The sequence below is a fragment of the Carassius gibelio genome, chromosome B10 (assembly GCF_023724105.1).
Source record: "Carassius gibelio isolate Cgi1373 ecotype wild population from Czech Republic chromosome B10, carGib1.2-hapl.c, whole genome shotgun sequence".
In the NCBI taxonomy this organism is placed as follows: domain Eukaryota; kingdom Metazoa; phylum Chordata; class Actinopteri; order Cypriniformes; family Cyprinidae; genus Carassius; species Carassius gibelio.
Genome location: NC_068405.1, coordinates 14,200,210 through 14,220,625, shown reverse-complemented (window position 1 = coordinate 14,220,625; position 20,416 = coordinate 14,200,210). Strand labels below are relative to the sequence as shown.

Below are 20,416 nucleotides of genomic sequence, written 5' to 3'. Positions count from 1 at the left end.
AGAATGTGTGCATATATGCATCGTAAACATTCGGCATACAATCTGGATATTTTATATGTAATGCACCTAAACATTTCCAGATGTCATAGCATTGTAAGGGCCTTCAATTCTCTCCTCTCTTCTGTCTCTGTAAATGTAGAGGGTCCTTCTTAGGCGTGCAGGGTTCTCACGGAGGGGGCGGATCCATAGGAAGCAGGTTGATTCTCTCTCTGTATTAATCTCCATCAGTGTGTCATTGTGTGTGTTTGAGACAGAAAGAGAAGGGGAGGGCTCCTATAAAGGCCGGTTCCCTGTTGCTTGCTCCCATTCCTTCTGTTATTTCAGTGGGTTTGATCTGCAGGGGATACACCAGAATGATACTCCTGTTTACGGTCACCTTCACCATCCTGGCGCTGTCCTCCCTGGACCAGGTGGAGTCTTCAGCCTATGACAAGATAGTCACACACAGTCGCATCAGGGCTAAAAAAGAAGGGTAAGGGTTGATTGTTTTAAGGGTTTACCTTGCCAGCTGGGAAAAGGTGGTCAGATTTGTTAATACTGTTAATGACAAATGTAAAATGAAAAATTATTTTTGGGGGCGGAGGGGTGGGGTTGGTGCTATTTATAACTTTAACATTGACTCTAATTATGTAGATATGTGATTATTTTAATGGACAATTGTGTGAAATTGCCAGATTTGATTAAATTGTATTAAATAAAAAAAAAAAGAAAATACAAAACTGGCATTTTCACATAGAAGTCTCACACTGCCACTGTATTTCATATTAAGTCTTATATTTATTGTATACACAGTATAAATCTATGTTCAAGTAATATCTACATAAAAGTATTTTATTGAATAAAAAGCATAATGTGCATGTACTTGAAGCTGAAGCTGAAAAATTAAATTTCTTATTATTTCTTTTATATATATATATATATATATATATATATATATATATATATATATATATATATATATATATATATATATTTTATAACATTAGAAATATGTGTCATCAGTATAATTTAACAATGCTAAATATTTGAATCTTTTTAATCTGTAAAATAAATCTTTACATTTCTAAAACATAAATGGACTAAAAAGCCACTTTGACTTTGTTTAAAGCAATTTGTCAGGACTTCTATATAATCACTTGCCTAACTGAACACCCTGTGGCCTGTAAGTCTGTCATGTATGCAATTATCAACCATCCCCAGAGGGTTTTTTCTAACGCATATGCTCCCTCCGCTCTCTTTTCCAGGCCCAATGTGTGTGCTTTACAGCAGGTCATGGGGACCAAGAAAAAATACTTCAGCACATGCAGGAACTGGTATAACAAATCCATCTGTGGTAAAAAGGCGTAAGTTATCCATCGCTTTTCCTTCTGACCCTGTCTGCCTTTACGAGGTTTCTGCCCACTGACTTATTAGAGGTCAGGGGTCACCGGGACACAGCACCTGTAGTTCTCAAGGTGACGGTGGGTCGTACTGGTGATGGATTACATTGGTTAGGCTTGTTCAGTGCTGTAGGGTGTGTTCAGGGAAAGTGAATGAAGCAGAAGTATTTGAAGCTGTTTTGTAGTCTTCATACAGAAGACTGTTCTTTGTTTTGTATTAAGACAGTTGGATTTTTGCCAAGACAAGCTGGTCCAGAGCATAAATACTCCCTAGAGCAATATGATTTATGATACAAAAACATATTACACTTTGGAGCTCTTCTCCTAGCTCGCAGCAGGCTGAAACAACAGTTGTCAGCCGAGTGTATCTGTACTGTACTTGTTTATGGCAGATAAACCGCAGCTCATGTGCGCTGACTATGACATGTTTATTGTCGCTCCACTGGCTTCTCTCTCTGTTTTCTTCACATATGCCACACTAATTTACTGCATGTTCACTGTGAGGATGATGTAAGCGTGTTTCTGGGCTCTGTGAGACTGTGATGGAGGCCTCAGGGACTGGTGACTAGTAATTGGCAGGCAACACTTTTCAGGCTCAACTCAGCCTTTCCACTGGCAGAGATCTGTTGAGTGTAAAAGAAAAGAGAAAAACCTTTGGCCTCAGGAAATGGCTGTGTTGGGCTGTGCAGGTTTTTTTTTTCTTTGTGTCATTCTTTTTTTTTATCTTAGGTATCTCCATGTGTTCGGTTTCCAGGACATTCGATAGATGTAATAGTTTTTATATTGTACAAATTATATTTACCCTTTACCCTAACACTACCGCCAAAACATCTCCTCACACAAAACTTTCTGTATTTTTAGACCATTATAGAACATTTTGGACCAAAAATGTCCTCATGACGTCAAAATGTACTGTTATTACTGTCCTTGTAAACTACATTTGGTCCCCATAATGTAGGGAACACCAGGTACACACACACACACACACATCATTGTATACAAATTGTATCATTATTGGTGCTCAATAATTAATAATGGATATTATAATCTATGTTGAAATAAGTTTTTTGCTGCTTAGTATTTTTGTGTAAACAATGATATATTTTTTCAAAATTTGAAATAGAACAGTTTGTAATATTATAAATATCTGTCACTTTTAATTAATTTAATGCTTCCTAGCGGGAAAAAAAATAATCCTTTTTTTTTTTTTTATTACATTTTTTTTATTAAATGTTTTTCTTATCCCAAACTTTTGAATGGTAGTGTGTCATGGTTTATACATATTAAGCATCAAAAAGGTGAAAAAAAACAGATATAAATTTATAATACCTTTTGCATATATATACAAAATATATGTTTTATATTTTATCTAATGTAATGCATTCATATATTTTAGATGTGTTTTAATTGTCCAATTGTACTATTGTACAATTAACTGTTCTTTTTGCAGCCAGCGTACAATTGTACAATTGTATGGGTGTTATAATCATGCAGCAGCAGGTCCAGAAACCTAAAGGCCCAAGTCTTCTTCACTCCTGTAGTCTTCAGACATACATTGATTTTGGAAGAGAGAAATCAAACAAAATATTCTCAGCTTCTTTTTTTAAGCTGTAAATTTTCATAACTGATATCCTCAGCCTTCTCATGAGAGACGTATAGAGAATTACTGAATAAAGAATTACATTGAGTCTCCTGCAAACTTTAATCAATCTCCTGTGTTATGATACAGCTCAACTGTCATCCTTTTTCTCCTGGATTTCTTCCAGTATATACGACTGCAGCCCCTCTGGTCACTGTAGGAAAACATATGAAAGAAATTTAAGATGTGTCTCCTGGGAGGTCAATAACAAAAGCAATAAACACTGGCGTCTTCCCCCCGTTCCCCCTGACTAAACTCTGGGCAGCAGTAGGTCCGGAGCTGCCCAGCTTGCTGTCTCTCCTCTGGGGAAGTTTGAGTGAGGCCTTTCTCATGGGTCCCGCTGGCTTCCTTTTTCCTTCCTTCACCGACACTGGGATCATTGTTCAGTGTCAGGGGATGAACTCCTCCACAGCTGCAATGTCTTTGCCTCCAGATGCTATCGTGATGATAAAAAAGAGAAACAGAGCAATTGAATCTGTGTGGTGTCAGGTATGGGCTTCCAACCATATCGCTGTCTGACAAACAGCAGGCCTACAAGGCAAGATAATTCTCAAACCCACAGACCTCTCGCTAAAACCAGTGAGGAACAACATTAGTCATGGGAGAATTTTATGCACGGCATCTGCAGACAGCTGTTAGAAAGCTTCTTTGCTCATTTTTATACATTAGAACAGCTTTTAGGCTACTACCCAACATTCAAATAATTGTGTTTACTCGTAAAAAAAATCTTAAACTAGATTTCAATGTAAATAAAATAAAAAAAATAGTTTACACAAATTAAAATATTTAGCATGGAAAGGTGATTTGGTTTTCTTTACCAGCTTTTCCCCACATAATAGATTTTTGGAAGTAATACTTTATTTCAACATCTAGGCATCATTCAGATCAAATGAAGTGCAAATTGAGAAATTTTGAAAGTATCTGGCTTCTATTTTTAATCTAATTTTAATTTTAATTTTAATTGATTTGAGATCTCTCCTGGGCTCATATTTGCCAAAAGTTAAGACATTTCAGTTTAAACTTTGCTTAAAAAATAACTTACACTTAAAATCCATTACTTACAGTATAGGATTTAATGAGCAACATCTAAAACAAAGTTGATACTTGCATAAATGTAACTGAGACCACCTGAGCCGCATTTTGAGCAATACAATTTTCCTCTGAGAGCACATATCAACTTGTATGCTCATGATGTGTTCAATAAACCGCTGGAACAATTCAAATTTTTCCCCACCGCATGCCAGATACACTATAGAGATATCAGTTGAAATAACTGCTAAAAAATAAACATCAATCTTACTGTCAAAACAGCCCAGAGGCATGTGCCCTCACACGTTTCAGAGAGTACACGTTCTGTGTCAGGGATGGCTCAGATTTGGATTGTTGCCCTCTTATTATGTCAAATTTTGCCGATGAGGTGATACTGTGGAACCTGAGGTTTACATTTACTGTCAACATTCCAAGAAGAAATTATCTTACTCTAATTTATTAGAATTTTTTTTATTTTTTTTGGTCATTGAAAGAGATGGTCTTTTGCAATCTTTTCTAATTCATTAAATTGTGTTTTCTAAGTATTAATATAATGGTGGTGGATTATGTAAATGCTTTTTTGGTAGACGCTGATTCCAGACGTTCGTGAGGCAATTCAGTTTTTAAAAAACTGCAGAAATGTTAGATTAAAAGCACTAAATCAATAGCAAATCCGGATAAAAGTCCAGATGGTTGACCAAACATGTGTTATATGAAAAAGACACATCTGAATACATTTAAAAATGAACAAGACATGCTTAAATAATTTATCACATGAGTTTTCAGGACTTAATATGTACAAAATAGAAATTCCTTCCATTTTATATCACTTGAACAAATTTGGTAGGAATATTTTACATGCTATAGCCACCATCTCAGCAACATCCTTTGAATATGATGTACATCAGTTTGATATTTTGACTGTTTCTATGCAGAACGGTCTTATATGAGTGCTGTCCGGGTTATATGAAGTTAGAAGGGATGCGAGGGTGCCCTGCAGGTCAGTATTCATTCATTTCACCAATAGAAATGTATTTTCTTAAGAGGTTTCTAGTCTGAGTGGTTGTTAGAATATTGCTATATGGTTATTGCAGCATTCTGCATGGTATATATAAGTTAACTATAGATATAGGTGTGATCATGTCTGTAGCGCACATCCCAAAAGTTAATTTTCTGTTAAATTGTTAAGTCCCAACAATTATCACACATTTGACTTCAGTTTATAAGGTCATGCTTAGATTAAATGTCAGGTTATTCATTGGCTATGAGTTTAGTGTAGCTTTGTTCTCTAAACAAAATCCAGACCCAGCTGGCTGTATTATGCATGAGGTAAATGAGCCACAGCCAGTCTTGAATGAGGATTCGAGGTTCACATCATGTGAAAGGATACTCTTTACAGTACTCTGTCCTGTGCATGAGACTCTTTTGTTTATTTCCTTTAAATTTCGCTCCACCTCGCAGTGGCTCCTATTGACACTGTGTTTGGCACCCTGGATCTGGTGCAAGCCAAGCTCACCAAACAATACTCCGATCAATCCAAACTGACGGAAGAACTCACGGGAGCCGGATCTTACACAATGTTTGCACCAAGTGACGATGCCTGGATAGAGTTAGATCCTGTGAGTCAAATTCCCTGCCACATTTGATTTCATTCGCGCCGCAGTATTTGCATGCCATGTTTTAATCTGTGATCAAATGTGCATGTTATTAAGAAGTGAAGCATTGACTGGAACTTATTCAAATGAAATAAATCGAGGAATATGCCGTCATGCTGTCTTTTTTTTTTTTTTTTTTTAAGTGCTGACAGCATTGTTTCTCTGTTTCCAGGCATTGAGAGATGCCATGGTCAGCAGTGGAAACACTGAGCTTTACAATGCACTCCACTATCACATGGTCAACAAACGTCTTCTCACTAAGGACCTGAAGAATGATATGACCCTAGAGTCCATGCATAACAAACAAGGCCTCTATATCAATCACTACTCAAATGGAGTATGTTTCTCTTTCCTTCAAATTCATTGTGTGCATGAAACCATGCTATTTAAGTATTATTTATATATTGTTGTAGTATTTATAAATGTTTTGATTTAGCTCGTTTTAAAACATATTTTCCGTTTTATTTCATTTTAAGTCTTTTTTTTATTTTGTGCTGGTCATTCTTAGATTTTTTTTTTTATTTAGTAAATCAAAAAACCTGTAAGACTTTCTTTCATCTTTCGAGCACAAAAGATATTTTGAAGAACCTTTTAACTGTTTTGTGTGCACAGAGAGCAATAGATTTAAAAACAACATTTAAAAACTTTAGATATTTTCCTAAACATATTCTATATTCATTTTTGTATGAACAATCCCCAGCTTCAGTTTTAAAGGCACTAAACTCTTTTTCAACAATTTTGCAGGTTGTCACTGTGAACTGTGCCAGGATCATTCACGGCAACCAGGTGGCGACTAATGGAGTTGTGCACGTCATTGATCGGGTCATCAGTGTCGTAAGCCAAACGATCAAGGAAGTGATCGAATCCAACGATGATCTGGCTTCACTGAACGTATGTGTTATCATACCCGTGGTTTTGTAAACAAATATGATGAAAACTCTTTGGAAGCTTTCTGAGCATTACTCAGCATGGGCATATGATTTCAGAGAGTGATCTTGGAAAACATTTTGTTTTTGATGTCTTTTATAGACAGTTGCTTTGAGATCAGGTCTCCAGGATCAACTGGGAGAGCCCGGACATTACACACTTTTTGCTCCAACCAACGAGGCCTTTGACAAAGTTGGCGGAGAAGTCCTTGAGAGACTTATGAGTGACACAACTGTACTTCAAGGTAAACATAGAGCACAACCACAGTAATATATTTTAGACAGCATAAAGCAAAGGGTTCGTGTTGAGGTGGATGGAGTCTTGATGCACTACAAAGATAGTAACACTACTGTTATTGTGGTTTCATCATAATAAACTTCCGTGCAAAATTTTGAGTCTCTAAGATAGTTTTAGAGTTATGATTCAGCTTTGCCATCACAGGAATACAGTATAAATATTAAATATATATTTTTTAAATTTAAAATATGTATTCAAATAGAATTTGAATACATAAGGGAAAGAAGTTATTATATAGTAATAAGAATATTTCTAATATTATTACACTAATTAATAATATTTCACAATTGTACTGTATTTTCGATCAGATAAATGCAGCCTTGGTGTGGTTAGCATAAAAGACTTTATTCAGAAACATTCAACAACCAACCACAAACTTCTGAACGGCAGTGTATGTGCAGACAAAACCTGCACATGATGAATAATCACCTTCAAAGATTTGAAAGACTAGCAGCCTCGTGTTTTAAGTAAACTGCACAAATGCAGTCCAATCCAAGCAGTGGCACATTCTCAGACGGCGGGCAAACAGCGGATCTGGCCAGAGCCGTACAAAGATCCAAAACCAAGTTTGGTCAAGACCTCTAACGCTTCCTGACGGGAAATGCTTAGATGCTGAATAATACTTCATCTGATTCTGGGGAAAAAAAGATGGTCAGACAATGGTAAGTGTTGTACCAGACCAAATCTGTTTTCCCCATGTAAAATAAAGAGGGTCTCATTACAGATCTAATCTGTGTGACCTTTTAGATGACTGAGATCATCATTATAGAAAACGCATTAAAAGAAAATAATGTTAAGACCTGTATTCAAAAGCAAAGAATAGCTTTTAAGTAAACATTCAGTTCTTCTGAGGGCAATTATCTCAAGACCTCGCTTATGTAAATGCTGTGTGAAAAAAGCAAATCATTAGAGCAGATCAGGCATCAGGGTTCTGGTTTAAAGGCCTACGGCACACCGACTGATTTTCTAGTGTATTTTTTCTACTTAAATTAGATTCTGGTAGCATGCCTCATTTTAGGCTAGAAGGGAAAGACCACACAGATGTATAAAGTCAGCATTACATCACTTCTGGCTCATAATGGATCTGTGGCCCTGTCCAAATGGCTCACTGGATGTGGACCTGTGGTCTTGTGGACTTTGCTCGCATGTGCACATGATGTCCACAGGACCTTAGCAATGGTTTATCAACCTTTTTGACTCCAAGGCCTGACTTGTCCAAGACAACAATCAAAAGCCCTCCATTAAGGCCAGGGTACTTCTGGCATTTCTGCTGTAGTGAAAAAACTTGTTTCCGAACTTTATTTCTTTGTTCACAGAAACTAGGAGTAGCAATGTCTTAATAATGAAATAAATTCCGGAAGTTTTAAGTTTCAAGAAGGGTTCATTGCACTTCACATTTGAGATTACAGGATAAGTTTTTGTTTTAGAATTATTCTTTTTTTTTTTTTTTACTCACAAACATTACTTCCAATAAAATATTTTAGAGCTTGACAAAATAATATATTGTCAGTTTAGAAATAGTCTCTTAAGATTTTATTAAATGTATTAATTTCCATCACTTTTCCATGTGTAGAAATCATGCTTTTAAAATTCTCGCATAAATCCAAGATTGACATATATATATATATATATATATACATATATATTAAAACTTTTATTTTGGATGCTATTAATCACAATTAATTGTTGCCTATAGTACTACTAATGATAAATGCGCTTGAATTTAAGAGTTTTTTTGTCTATACAGATGTTTAATAAATTGTTTAGGAATATTTTGGAAACTGCATTTAGGATCATTATATGCACATCTATATTAATAAGGGGAGATATACAATCTCAATTTCAGGGACAGTTCACCCAAAAATAACAATTCTTTCATTAATTACTCACCCTCATATCGTTTCAAACCCGTAAGATCTTTGTTCATCTTCGGGACACAAATTAAGATATTTTTGATAAATCTGAGACCTTTCTGATCCTCCATAGACGGCAATGCAGCTGACCTGTTGAAGGCCCAGAAAGGTAATAAGGACTTTGTTTAAATAGTCCATGTGACATCAGTGGTTCAACCGTAATGTTATAAAGCTACAAGAATATTTTTTGTGCGCAAAGAAAACAAATATAATGACTTTATTCAATCATTTCGGCCCTTCCATGTCAGTCTTCAACACACGTTCATGAGAGTACCAGGATGCATGCCACAGCTGACTGTTACCCAATAGCCCATGTGGTAAAGTTTAGAAGTGTCGATGAATAGGACCTGTCTTAAAAAGCTTGTTTTGATTTGGATTTAAGTTTGGCAAAGCAATTAAAGTTGTCAGACTGCGAATACATGTACAGCTTAAACAGATGCAGGAAACTGTCGAAATAAGCTCAGCTGTTGGGAAAGTGATATCACAGTTGATTTAAGAGTCTCAGCTCTCCACCACATTGCCTCCGCACAGGAAGAACTGGGCGGGTGTCCCATTGGACAACATGAGCTTCTGTGTTTTTAATTCTCTTTAGTGGTCTATATCTTGACGCTTACTGGACTGTGACGATAAAGACATCTCAACAGTTCAGGTCAGCACATTGTCACTTAAACTTTCTCCTTCTCTCTATATCTGTTTCTTTTTCAAGCCCTTCTAAAGTACCACCTCCTGAACTCGGTGCAGTGCTCTGAGGCCATTATGGCGGGTTCTGTCTATGGGACTCTTGAGGGCAGCAATATTGAGATCGGATGTGATGGCGAGAGCCTTACAGTCAATGGTATCAAGATGGTGCTGAAGAAAGACATTGTCACCAGCAATGGGGTCATTCATCTGATCAGCCAGGTGCTCATGCCTGACTCGGGTGAGACTCTGTACCTGACCGCTGACTTTATTTTTACATCCTTATGCTGTACATTTGTATATATTGTAATATACACATTTGTTGTCACTGATATAACATCTACGTTTTCTGAAGTTGTGATAGGTGTGTGTCTTGTCTTGCAGCCAAGCAGGTGACGGAGCTTATAGGCAAATCTCAGAGCGTCTTCAGTGACCTGGTGTCTCAGCTCGGCCTGTCTGCCGCCATGCAGCCTGAAACTGAGTACACTATTCTTGCCCCACTGAATGGAGCCTTCTCTGGTGAGTTGATCTCATGACTCTATGAGAAAAATACAGGATCTTTCTGCAGAGATAACTGTGAGCGCTCACCAGGGGTCTGTCATTTCTAAACACGTGAACAAAATTATAATGTAATACAATATAGACATTTATAGAGAGAGAGAGAGAGAGAGAGAGCACTCACACACACACACACATTTGTTTTTGTGAAAAGTGGAAACATCACATAGGCGTAATGGTTTTTATTCTGTACAAACTGTTTTTCTTTGGCCCTAAACCAACCCTACACCTAACCCTAACCCTCACAGGAAACTTTTTTTACTTTCTGAAAAAAACTCATTCTGTATGGCTTATAAGCGTTTTGAAAAATGGGGACATGGGTTATGTCCTCATAAGTCACCCTCTCCTTGTAATACCTTGTCATTATACAGAGTTGTGTCCTGATATGTCACAAAAACACGCCCACACACACAGAGATAGATAGATTGGTAAGATACATAAGGCTGCAAAAGATGAAAAAATATATGATTTGTATCTTCAGCTTATAGTTAATATGCGTACATTTCTAAATGCCCCAAAGTCCGGTTAAAATGTCCCAAAAAAGTGTCTTCACCTGTCATGCAGACGGGGTAATGTCCATGGATCAGCGTTTCCTGAAGACGATTCTAGAAAACCACATTGTGAAACTCAAGATCTCTCTGAGTGACCTCTACAGCGGCCAGCTTCTGGAAACCCTGGGAGGAAAACTCCTCCGAGTCTTCATTTATCGCACGGTGAGAGGGAAAGATTGAGGACCTGCAAACAATTATTGTGTAAACACCATGAGTGAAAACAAGCACAGGCGCTTAAACTTTATGCTATTTTTCTGCAGTTCATTCTCTTTTTTTATGTGTGTGTTTTAGGCTGTGTGTATTGAGAACGCATGTATGGTCCGAGGCAGCAGAGAGGGCAGTAACGGAGTCCTTCATCTCATGCGATCACTGATCCAGCCTCCCGAGACAACCATCTATGAGCTGCTCTTAAAAGACGGACGCTTCAAGTGAGATTATCATCATGACTCCTTATGGTTACTATTATCAAGTGTTTTATTACCTAAACTGTAAAGTATTTGTAACAAGATAAGTTAATTATTTAAATACAATGAAAAAATAATTATAATTTAACAGGACACTTTCTGCATGTAATAAAAAAAAATTATTAGTCTATGTAATGTTTTTCTAAAAGCATTTTAAAATACTATATTGTAAAATCTAATTACGGTATATCAAATTATAAAAATATTTTTTCTTTATTACAAGCATACATAATTCATAGACTGGCTGAATTATTGCAGAATCTTCCTGTCTCTGATGGAGAGTGCTGGACTGACAGATCTACTGAAGCAGGAGGGATCGTACACACTCTTTGCTCCTGAAGATGCTGCCTTTGGCACCCTGACAGAGGAAGACATCACTCTTCTGAAAAGTAAAACCTTTCGTTCTCTGTTTTTTTTGTTTTTTTTTTTAAGATGATGTCCAACTTTTGCTAGGTCTGTTTCCTCACAGTGACGTTATGACTATTCTGTCATCCAGGCGACATCAACACCCTCAGGGTGATCCTGCTCTACCACTTTAGCAATGGCGTCTTTATTAATGGAGGCTTGGAGGGTGGCGTGACTAATCTTCTCAAGACCATTCAGGGCAACAACCTTCAAGTGCTGTCTGTAAGTACACTGGGGTTGTTGTTTTAAAATAGGATTTTTTTTTATCTGTCAGATTTTTTAAGCTCTAACCACAAACCAACTATATCCTATTAAACTGTAATTAGTGAAAATGTCGAAATTTCATCAAATTTGGGCATTATCAATAAAGGTTAACGTATAAAGTCCTTTCCAAACTCCATATTATAACTAGACTCTGACAGAATGACTTTTAAATTTGAGCCAGTACTAATATTTTGGTAGGACAAGAGAGGAAGGACCTGACCTGCTGTTATCGTCAGACAATGCAATTAGACGCAACACAAATTTCCCGTGTCTGTCCTCAAAAAATTCCATGAACCAAATCCAGACAATTTTCATAAATCCTGCAGGAAATGTACCAGTAGGTCAACATTGAGCATGAAGCAGAGTTGATTATAAAAAACCTACATCATCTCATCCTAATTAGTGCTAAGAACATATCTCTTTTTGTGTTTGTGTAAGACTGAAAGTCTAGGACATAGGACATTTTTATGGGAGCATTGCTACAGCGGTAACATCATAACTTCCTGACAGTTTACTGCATCAATCAAAGACAGCAGAAACATCATTTAATGATCAACACCATCTTATTCTCAGGTTAACAACTCCATCCGTGTAAATTCAGTGGAGGTTCCAGATTTTGATCTTATGGCATCCAACGGAGTGGTTCATGTAGTGAAGACCATATTATATCCTCAAGGTGAATTATTAACAGCAATGAGCATGCACTATATGTGAATATAAGTTTAAAATGTCATATTTTGAAGGGATGTTTACCAACAAAATCAATTGCATGATGGTCTTTGTCTTCAATATACACGGTTTTCCCCCTTTTATATAACTGTACAATTGCTGAGCCATAAGACACAGTCCCTTGAGCTTAATAAAGAATTTGACTGCATTTGACAGATCTGCCAGTTGGCCGTGAAGACATATTGATTCTGCTGAGAAGACTCATCAAATACATGCAGCTGAAGGTACAGCAGAACACACATCATATCTGAACACTGACTCTCATTATATAACAGACCCATCACAGTTCAGTACATCACTGAACAAACACACATACCAGTTTGTTCAATTTTTTATTTGCTTTGGTTTGTGTGTAGTTTGTATCTGGATACACCTATCGTGAGATTCCACTTACATTCATCAGTAAGTTCAGTTTCATCCCTCATTACTCTTCTAATGTTCCACATAACATAATAACATTATCAACGGCATACGGATTACGCTGGACATGCTTTTTATTAATGAATATTGTGTTTCACCTTGCAGAGAGGACTATAACCACACATGTCATTGAGAAAGGTAGAACATTATTTCATGACTTCAGTTTTTATTTGATTTTAGACCTCTAAATGCTAACTCTGTTCCTCACCCATTTACCACTTTTACACATCTATAAGCATTTATTCCTCAAGCACGTCCTTCTCTGCTAGCCGCTTATTCCCAGCAGCACTTTTTGGTAGCCTGTTTGTAAAATTGTGTATTTACGTGATCATTATCCAATGCTAAATGCCTGAACTTTGCCTCAGCTGCATTTCAAGAAAACCGATTCTTCATAGAGCCCCAGAGGAGAGCGAGCACGTTATTCTGTTGGCTGGAACCAGCACTGGCATCTCCTCTGGCTTTCATCTAATTAAACTCCTAAAATTATGTAGAGCTAATATGTGTAATTGTCAGAGCCCAACATTGGTTCATCCAATACTTTAAATTTATAGTATGGAATATCAATATACTGACAAAAGCTAAATTGATTGTAATGCAACTTTACAATCGTAGTTCTTGATAAATCAGATCTAGAATTGCCAGAAGCTTTGTGAGGGTATGATGTAAAAGACCCAATCCCATAGTGGGACTCTTATTTATTGGTAAATGATAGACAAACTTTTTCCATGAAAGATCTTTTTAATGACAAAGTTAGTTCTAAATGAAAGACAGATGGGACAAATGAATCAGGCAAATCATCTGGAGTCTTTGTACGGCTAAATTTAATAAGTTGATGTTACAGTCTAACATTTGCATGTGTCATTCGTTTTCTGATCTGTGCGTCACAATGGTTCCAATCTGTCTTTAAAACCACTCGAGAGTAGAATCAATATCATGTCAAAGTAAATGGGTCAACAGTTGATTAAATGCTGATTGTGTCAAACGTGTATATTATACTATATGTACGAACATTCAAAAGTTTGGGGATATTTTTTTAAAAGAAACTAATACTTATTATTCAGCAGGAATACAAATTAAATTGATTAAAAAACAGCAATGACATTAATAATGTTAGAAAAGGATAGTATTTCAGATAAATGCTACTCTTTTGAGCTTTCTTTCGAAATCAAAGAAAATCACAGTTTCCACAAAAATATGAAGCAGCACAACTGTTTTAATTATTAGCATTTTCAGAACTAAATAAAAATCTTTGAATTGTGATTGCTTACTTCCTCGATCCCTAATTTGGGTTCTTTTCTGTAATGTAGTTTTATTTTGTACTGTTGGTTCTTATGTACATCTGTTCACACTTTGAATTCCAGTGTAAAACACAAAGTACCATTTGAGCTGAGCTTGCAATCAAAAACCTTATGAGCCTGACCCACAGCCAGTTTTTCCATCTGCACTATGTCTTAGCTCATCTTTGGCAAATTATCCAAATTTGTGTTTTATGAATCCAGCAGTAGCACGAAACATGACCCCCATTGCAAAGTCTAGAAAGAAAGTCCTGTCTGGTGTACATTAACAGCTCTGACAGCGCCAATGATTATTAATGATTGGCTTAGACTTCCTTTCTCATCTATGATTTACTTGTGATTTATATCAGTAAAAGCAGCAAGGAGCAATGGCACAATGGACTCAAAACCATTGGAAATCAGCATAATAGTACTTAAAAAAAAGACTAAAAGAAAAATGTCCCTAAATAATTGGTTTTTCACAAGTACTGAGAAGTTTTTTTTGGAAATGTCATGGTCTTGACATGCCACCTGATGGGATCTCTACCTTTCCCTCAGGTCCCAAATACAAGGTGGTGATTGAAGAACCAAGTGTCACCAAGGTTACACGAGTAATCAAAGGAGAACCAATCATCACAGAAGTTACACAAGAGATCGAAGAAGATCCGAGCATCACCAAAGTAACACGAGTGATTGAAGGAGATCCGAGCATCACCAAAGTTACACGAGTGATTGAAGGAGATCCGAGCATCACCAAAGTTACACGAGTGATTGAAGGAGATCCAAGCATCACCAAAGTAACACGAGTGATTGAAGGAGATCCGAGCATCACCAAAGTAACACGACTGATTGAAGAAGATCCGAGCATCACCAAAGTTAGACGAGTGATTGAAGGAGATCCAAACGTCACCAAAGTTACACGACTGATTGAAGAAGATCCGAGCATCACCAAAGTTAGACGAGTGATTGAAAAAGATTCAAACATCAAAATTACGAGAGTGACTAACGGAGACCCAAGCATCACCATAATGAAAGGAGTGGTTGAAGGAGATGCAGGCGTCACCAAAGTTAGACGAGTTAATGAAGGAAAGCCATCGATTACAAAAGTCACAAGGCTCATTGAAAGTATGTCCAATCTTCATTAGATTAAAATAAAAGTTCACTCAAATATTAAAATTTGCTGAAAACTCATTTGCTTCATGGATGGCCTGAGGGTGTTTCTTCACTTGAAAAGATTTGGAGAAATTTAACATTAGATCACTTGTTCAACAATGGATCTTCTACATGTATGTGGATGCCATCAGAATGAGACTCAAAACAGTATTGTGATAAAAACATCACACGTGTGCTGCATGTTTGTAACAAATTCATCATTAAGTCTCTGTGCATAATATTGCTTTGTCTGAATCAGGAGAGAAATATGCACAGAAATATCCAATATTTGCAAGTGATAACAGTCCAAAACACAACACTTCACAAGACATTCATTGATGAACTGGCATCATGTGGATTATTGTGATGTTTATATCAGCTGTTTGAACTCTCATTCTGACGGCACCCATTCACTGCAGAGGATTCATTGGTGAGCATGTGATTTTTTAATTGTTGGATGAACTTTTTATTTTAAGTAGCAAGGTTAATTTTAAAGTGACAGACCTCTGTTTTTGTGTTCCCTTTTCTTTTTGTGCCTATTTTGCTCAGCTCACAGTGCCTCATCTGATGGAGATATTGACACTGAGGGAGATATCAAGAGAATCATGGGTGAAGGTCATTCCTTTTAACAGCTTTATTTGGTTATATGTTGTATAGTACATTATGTAAATTATATGTTTTGGGTAAGAATGTCCAGTTGGTTTTATCAAACATTTGAAAACCGATTCATGCGTAGTAAGGACTGGATTAGAAAGAGACACTCATGTTCAAGTCTATTCTATAAGTTACCAATACTTTAACAGTTTAGTTTGTTTCAGAATGGCTGTAAACAACTGATAAAACACTAAAACATTGTGTGTCCATGTGTTGTAGATGTAACCAAGGTGCAGAAGTTTCATGGTGGTGATGTACACATCCTCCGGGAGGAAGATATCAAACAAATCACTGATGCGATTACCCAGGGAGGTTAGTCCAAGAGAGTTTCGAATGAGTTGACATGTTAATAATAAATTACTATATTTAATCCTCAATGTTGATGTAATGATAAAAGTTGCCCTTTCTCTGACATTAACTTCATTGTAGACTATTTATTTGTTATTGTTATTTTATATATGTGACCCTGGACCACAAAACTTCACTCTGGTATATTTTTAACAATAACCAAAAAAACATTGTCTGGGTCAAAATTATAAATGTTTCTTTTAGGCCAAAAATCATTAGAAAATCAATATTAAGCAAAGATCACGTTCCATAAAGATATTTTGTACATTTCCTACCGTAAATATATCAAAACGTAATTGTTGATTAGTAATAAGCATTGCTAAGAATTCTTAAATTCTTCTCTCCCTCTTAAGACTTAAGGTTTTGTTGTCCAGTGTCACATATAGTGTTATATAGTATATATATTAGTAAAGTATTTTTAAATGTTAAATTCATTTCAGTTTAGGTTAAGTTTAGAGATTTTTGTTATGTGCTTTTCTATTTTAGTTTAGCTTTCCTAATTTAAGTTTCACCTAATTCATTTGTAGTTTATTTTATTTCAGCTTTATTTCAGTTAATGAAAAAAAAAAAAAAACATTTTCAATTGGATACAATTTGAATGTGTATAATTGTATGTAAAGGGTGACCAAACTCATTGACACTAAACTGGTGAGCCATTTACATTTGAAAAAACAGAGACTGTTCTTTAATCTTCCCCTTTGGCATCAATTCTTCACATATGTCTTTCTCTCCTGCCAAAAATTTACCCATAATCTTTGGCATGTGCAATAATCATGTTCTTTCCCGTATTGTTTTTTTTTTTTATGCCATTGATTCAAACATTAATGTTATTTATGATTTTTAAGGGCTTTGGGATCTGTAAGCTTCTTTTGTAGCTTCTTAAAGAGCTTGACATTTTTATTGAGAGCATCTGTGAACGCGGTGATTCGTCCTCGTTTAGTATTGTTTAATGTTTGTTTGTCTGTATCATTTTATGCCCATGGATTACAATCTCTAGTTACGGAACAGAATAAAGCCCTGTTGGTTTCCCATAGCTCATACACATGGCTCTATTCCAGATGTTCTTGATTTAACTCCATACCCTATGGTTTTGATTCATTCCTGGCAAGATCACACTTATGATTCAGCTAAAAGAAAGAATCCGTTTAAGAACCTTTAAGCAGTACAGCTAAAGTTAGATTAAGGCTTTCATTATTGACTATTACTCACCGATTTGGCTCATGGTTGGTTTTACTTTCACCGAGAGGTTTGTTCATCCATTGTTCTCATCTTTCCTTGTTCTCAAAGGTGGACCAGGGATCACCACCATCAGTAAAGTAATCAAACCAGAGGTCCAGGTTGTTGAAAGTAAGGCCTTATAAATAAAATGCTGATATGCTGTGAGTTAAGTTTTGCTCAGATGTTTGTGTCATTGAATTCTGTTTTTGCTTGAAGCTGAACCAGGGCTCACCACGTTTACTAGAGTAATTAAGAAAGGCCCTCAGATCATTAAAGGTGAGACACAGTACATCAAACAGTGATAAGATGCAGTTAAATCAAATATTCATCTTTTTGTATTCAAATGCACCAGAAGGGGAAACCACTGTTACCAGAGAAGTTCGACCAGAACCACAGATAATTGAAGGTAAGAAATTATTTTACACTTCCGATATTCAGATTTTAGTGTTTCATTTTAGTGTTTAATATATATATATATATATATATATATATATATATATATATATATATATATATATATATATATATATATATATATATATATATATATATATATATACTGTTGAAGACATCAACCCAACATGGGTTATTTGGCAACCTCATGCTGGGTTATTATAATTAATGTTTATACCCAATATGCTGGGTTGTTTTATTTAAGTCAACTATTATTTAAAAGTTATATTCCTGCCTTAAAATGGGCTGGAAATTAAACAAAATAAAAAAGTTCTCTATTATAAATTTTTACCAAAATAGTGATAATTCTCGGAGCTGGTGAAGGGCTGCTGATTCACGAGTGAACTTCAGACTGCAGCCTCGCGTTTCACTCGTAGCTGACAAATGCCATGAGTGACTCCATAACCTGCCCATAACCAAACACTACTGACATTAGAGAATATGTTTTAACATCAAATTAAATTAAAAACAATATTAAAAAATGAATAAAATCAATTTATATTATGCAAGGCAAAAGGTGTTTCCATTGTTCCATCATTTAAAATAATATAATTTACAGGACTCTATAAAGATTTTATAATTTAAATTGTAAACTGTATACTATCCTTTATTCCGCTTGTGCTTGTTCTCTGACTGTAACTCCAGGTTGTTTCTTCGGAGACTGAAGTTACAGTAAAACTACCCAGCACATGGGTAAAAAGATATTTTAAATAACCCAATAAAATGACCCAACAAGCTGAACCCATCATTTGGGTTAAAAAATATAACCCAGCACCTGAGTAAAAAAATTAAAAACAGCCCAATAAATTGACACAACATGCTGAACCCACCATTGTTTAGAATGTAGTAACTGGCTTCAGTTACATTAATTATAATTATAAAAATCATAGTATCTGATTTGATATTATATATGCATACATGATGAATTATTACTATTATTATTATTATTATTATTATTATTATTCTTTTAGGACCAGACTTTTCTAAGATTGTATCTTTCAAGGACAGTCCAGACCTCCTTGAAACAGAATCGGAGAGAATCACCAGAATCATCAAGGGTTAGTGCTTTCACGACTGTGGGAATAATATGAAGAGGGATTTAATGCCCAAGATTTAATTGAATTATTTTTCTCCTCAGGGGGTCGTTCTAAAAAACGAGCTGCCATCAGACATCCACAAGGTATGTGTTTCAGCTCATTAGCATCAGTTGTGTTTTGCTGTTTTTATATCAATTAAGACACATACAGTACACATTTAAGTATAGCATTTTTTTTGTTCTAATATCCAATTTTACCATAATCCAGACCTTCATAATACACAGAGGAAAATGAACTATAAATGTCTAGAACTGCTGTTTATATACAGTATGTGTGTTTGTGCAGGATCAAGGCGGAGAGTGAGAATGGTCAGGCATCACTCCAGACGCAGACAGTGAGATGAATGAGGCTCACTCTGAAGATCCAGCTAAAAAGAGAGACAGTGTTGTAGGACAGTGTGTTTCTCCTGCAAATACACTGTTACTTCAAACCGCATTGAATGTTTACACATTACAAACCAATGCAGTCATATCTTGGATCTATGTGGCACACACCCCAATTCAACTCAGATAAGGGGTACTTGAAATGGTGGTGGTTATAAAGAGAGACATTGGCCATTTTTGTTTGTTTGTTTGTTTTTTAAGCTGTTTATATTGTTTCTTTGAATATATATATACTGTATGAGCCTGTCATTGAGCTTGTCGTGCACATGAGATTTTGTGGTGCTTGCATTCAGGGATATGAATGCATTTTTATCTGTAAGGATCAGCAAAGCTTTGGCTGTTGAGTTTACTTTAAATCACACAGCTTGCAACTTTTCATCTGTTTCTAATTTCTGTTCATTTTTCATGAATTTCTTCATGAGATCTACATTTTTTACTTGCTTCTTTTTTTTTTTTAAATATAGAAATTCAAATCATCACATTGAAATTAAGCCTCAATGGAGTTAAAAAAATGAAATAAAATATTTTCTGTTTATAGCACCTCTGCTTGTGATTTTATGTCCAAAAAACGGTGACCTGTCTGTTCATTTTTTTAATGTGTGGTGCACCTATTTCAGTTGATGAATCTGATATAAATACTTAACAATGGAATGAACTGTCCCATTGCACAGTGACTTTTAGTGTCATCATATACTTCATGAATATGATGGCAGTGACTGCTAATAATGAGTTTAATGATAATAGGCATCACCAACCATTTATATCCAAGTACAAAGTCACTTTTGAAGTGACTGATTCTCAGCCTCCACACATTCTGCTGTCAGTTTGCTATTCATCTTGACTTTAGTACGGGCTAACAGAGTTAATCCCTTTGTGTTCTTGTTTCCAAATAAATAGCATGTCAAAAATGGCATGAAGTCAATGCAAAA

The 20,416-nt window shown here is 35.8% G+C and overlaps 1 protein-coding gene across 3 annotated transcripts; it reads left to right on the top strand.

The window, feature by feature from the left end:
* Positions 1–247: 247 nt before the first annotated feature.
* Positions 248–20,024, top strand: postna (periostin, osteoblast specific factor a). Of its 3 annotated transcripts, none has more exons than XM_052568095.1 (26): positions 248–472; positions 1,245–1,343; positions 4,983–5,047; positions 5,509–5,666; positions 5,875–6,039; positions 6,447–6,593; positions 6,732–6,873; positions 9,546–9,758; positions 9,902–10,036; positions 10,640–10,788; positions 10,918–11,054; positions 11,349–11,479; positions 11,587–11,717; positions 12,333–12,435; positions 12,645–12,712; positions 12,845–12,890; positions 13,014–13,046; positions 14,741–15,307; positions 15,884–15,943; positions 16,208–16,300; positions 17,624–17,683; positions 17,771–17,830; positions 17,907–17,960; positions 18,979–19,065; positions 19,146–19,187; positions 19,390–20,004. In XM_052568095.1, the coding sequence occupies exons 1-26, from the start codon at positions 354–356 to the stop codon at positions 19,440–19,442; spliced, it is 3,117 nt and encodes a 1,038-aa protein (XP_052424055.1). In that variant the 5' UTR covers positions 248–353; the 3' UTR covers positions 19,443–20,004. The 3 variants fall into 3 exon arrangements, with proteins under 3 accessions (XP_052424055.1, XP_052424056.1, XP_052424054.1); XM_052568094.1 differs by having other exon boundaries at positions 249–472; positions 15,884–15,949; positions 19,390–20,024; XM_052568096.1 differs by lacking the exon at positions 17,771–17,830 and having other exon boundaries at positions 15,884–15,949; positions 19,390–20,005.
* Positions 20,025–20,416: the final 392 nt, after the last annotated feature.

What these genes read in the sequence shown, in the direction of transcription:
- postna (XM_052568094.1), top strand. Translation starts at nt 354, where the DNA reads ATGATACTCCTGTTTACGGTCACCTTCACCATCCTGGCGCTGTCCTCC. An exon ending in CCTGGATAGAGTTAGATCCT is followed by an intron (nt 5,667 to 5,874) that starts GTGAGTCAAATT and finishes CTCTGTTTCCAG; the next exon opens with GCATTGAGAGATGCCATGGT. An exon ending in TGATGCGATTACCCAGGGAG is followed by an intron (nt 16,301 to 17,623) that starts GTTAGTCCAAGA and finishes TTGTTCTCAAAG; the next exon opens with GTGGACCAGGGATCACCACC.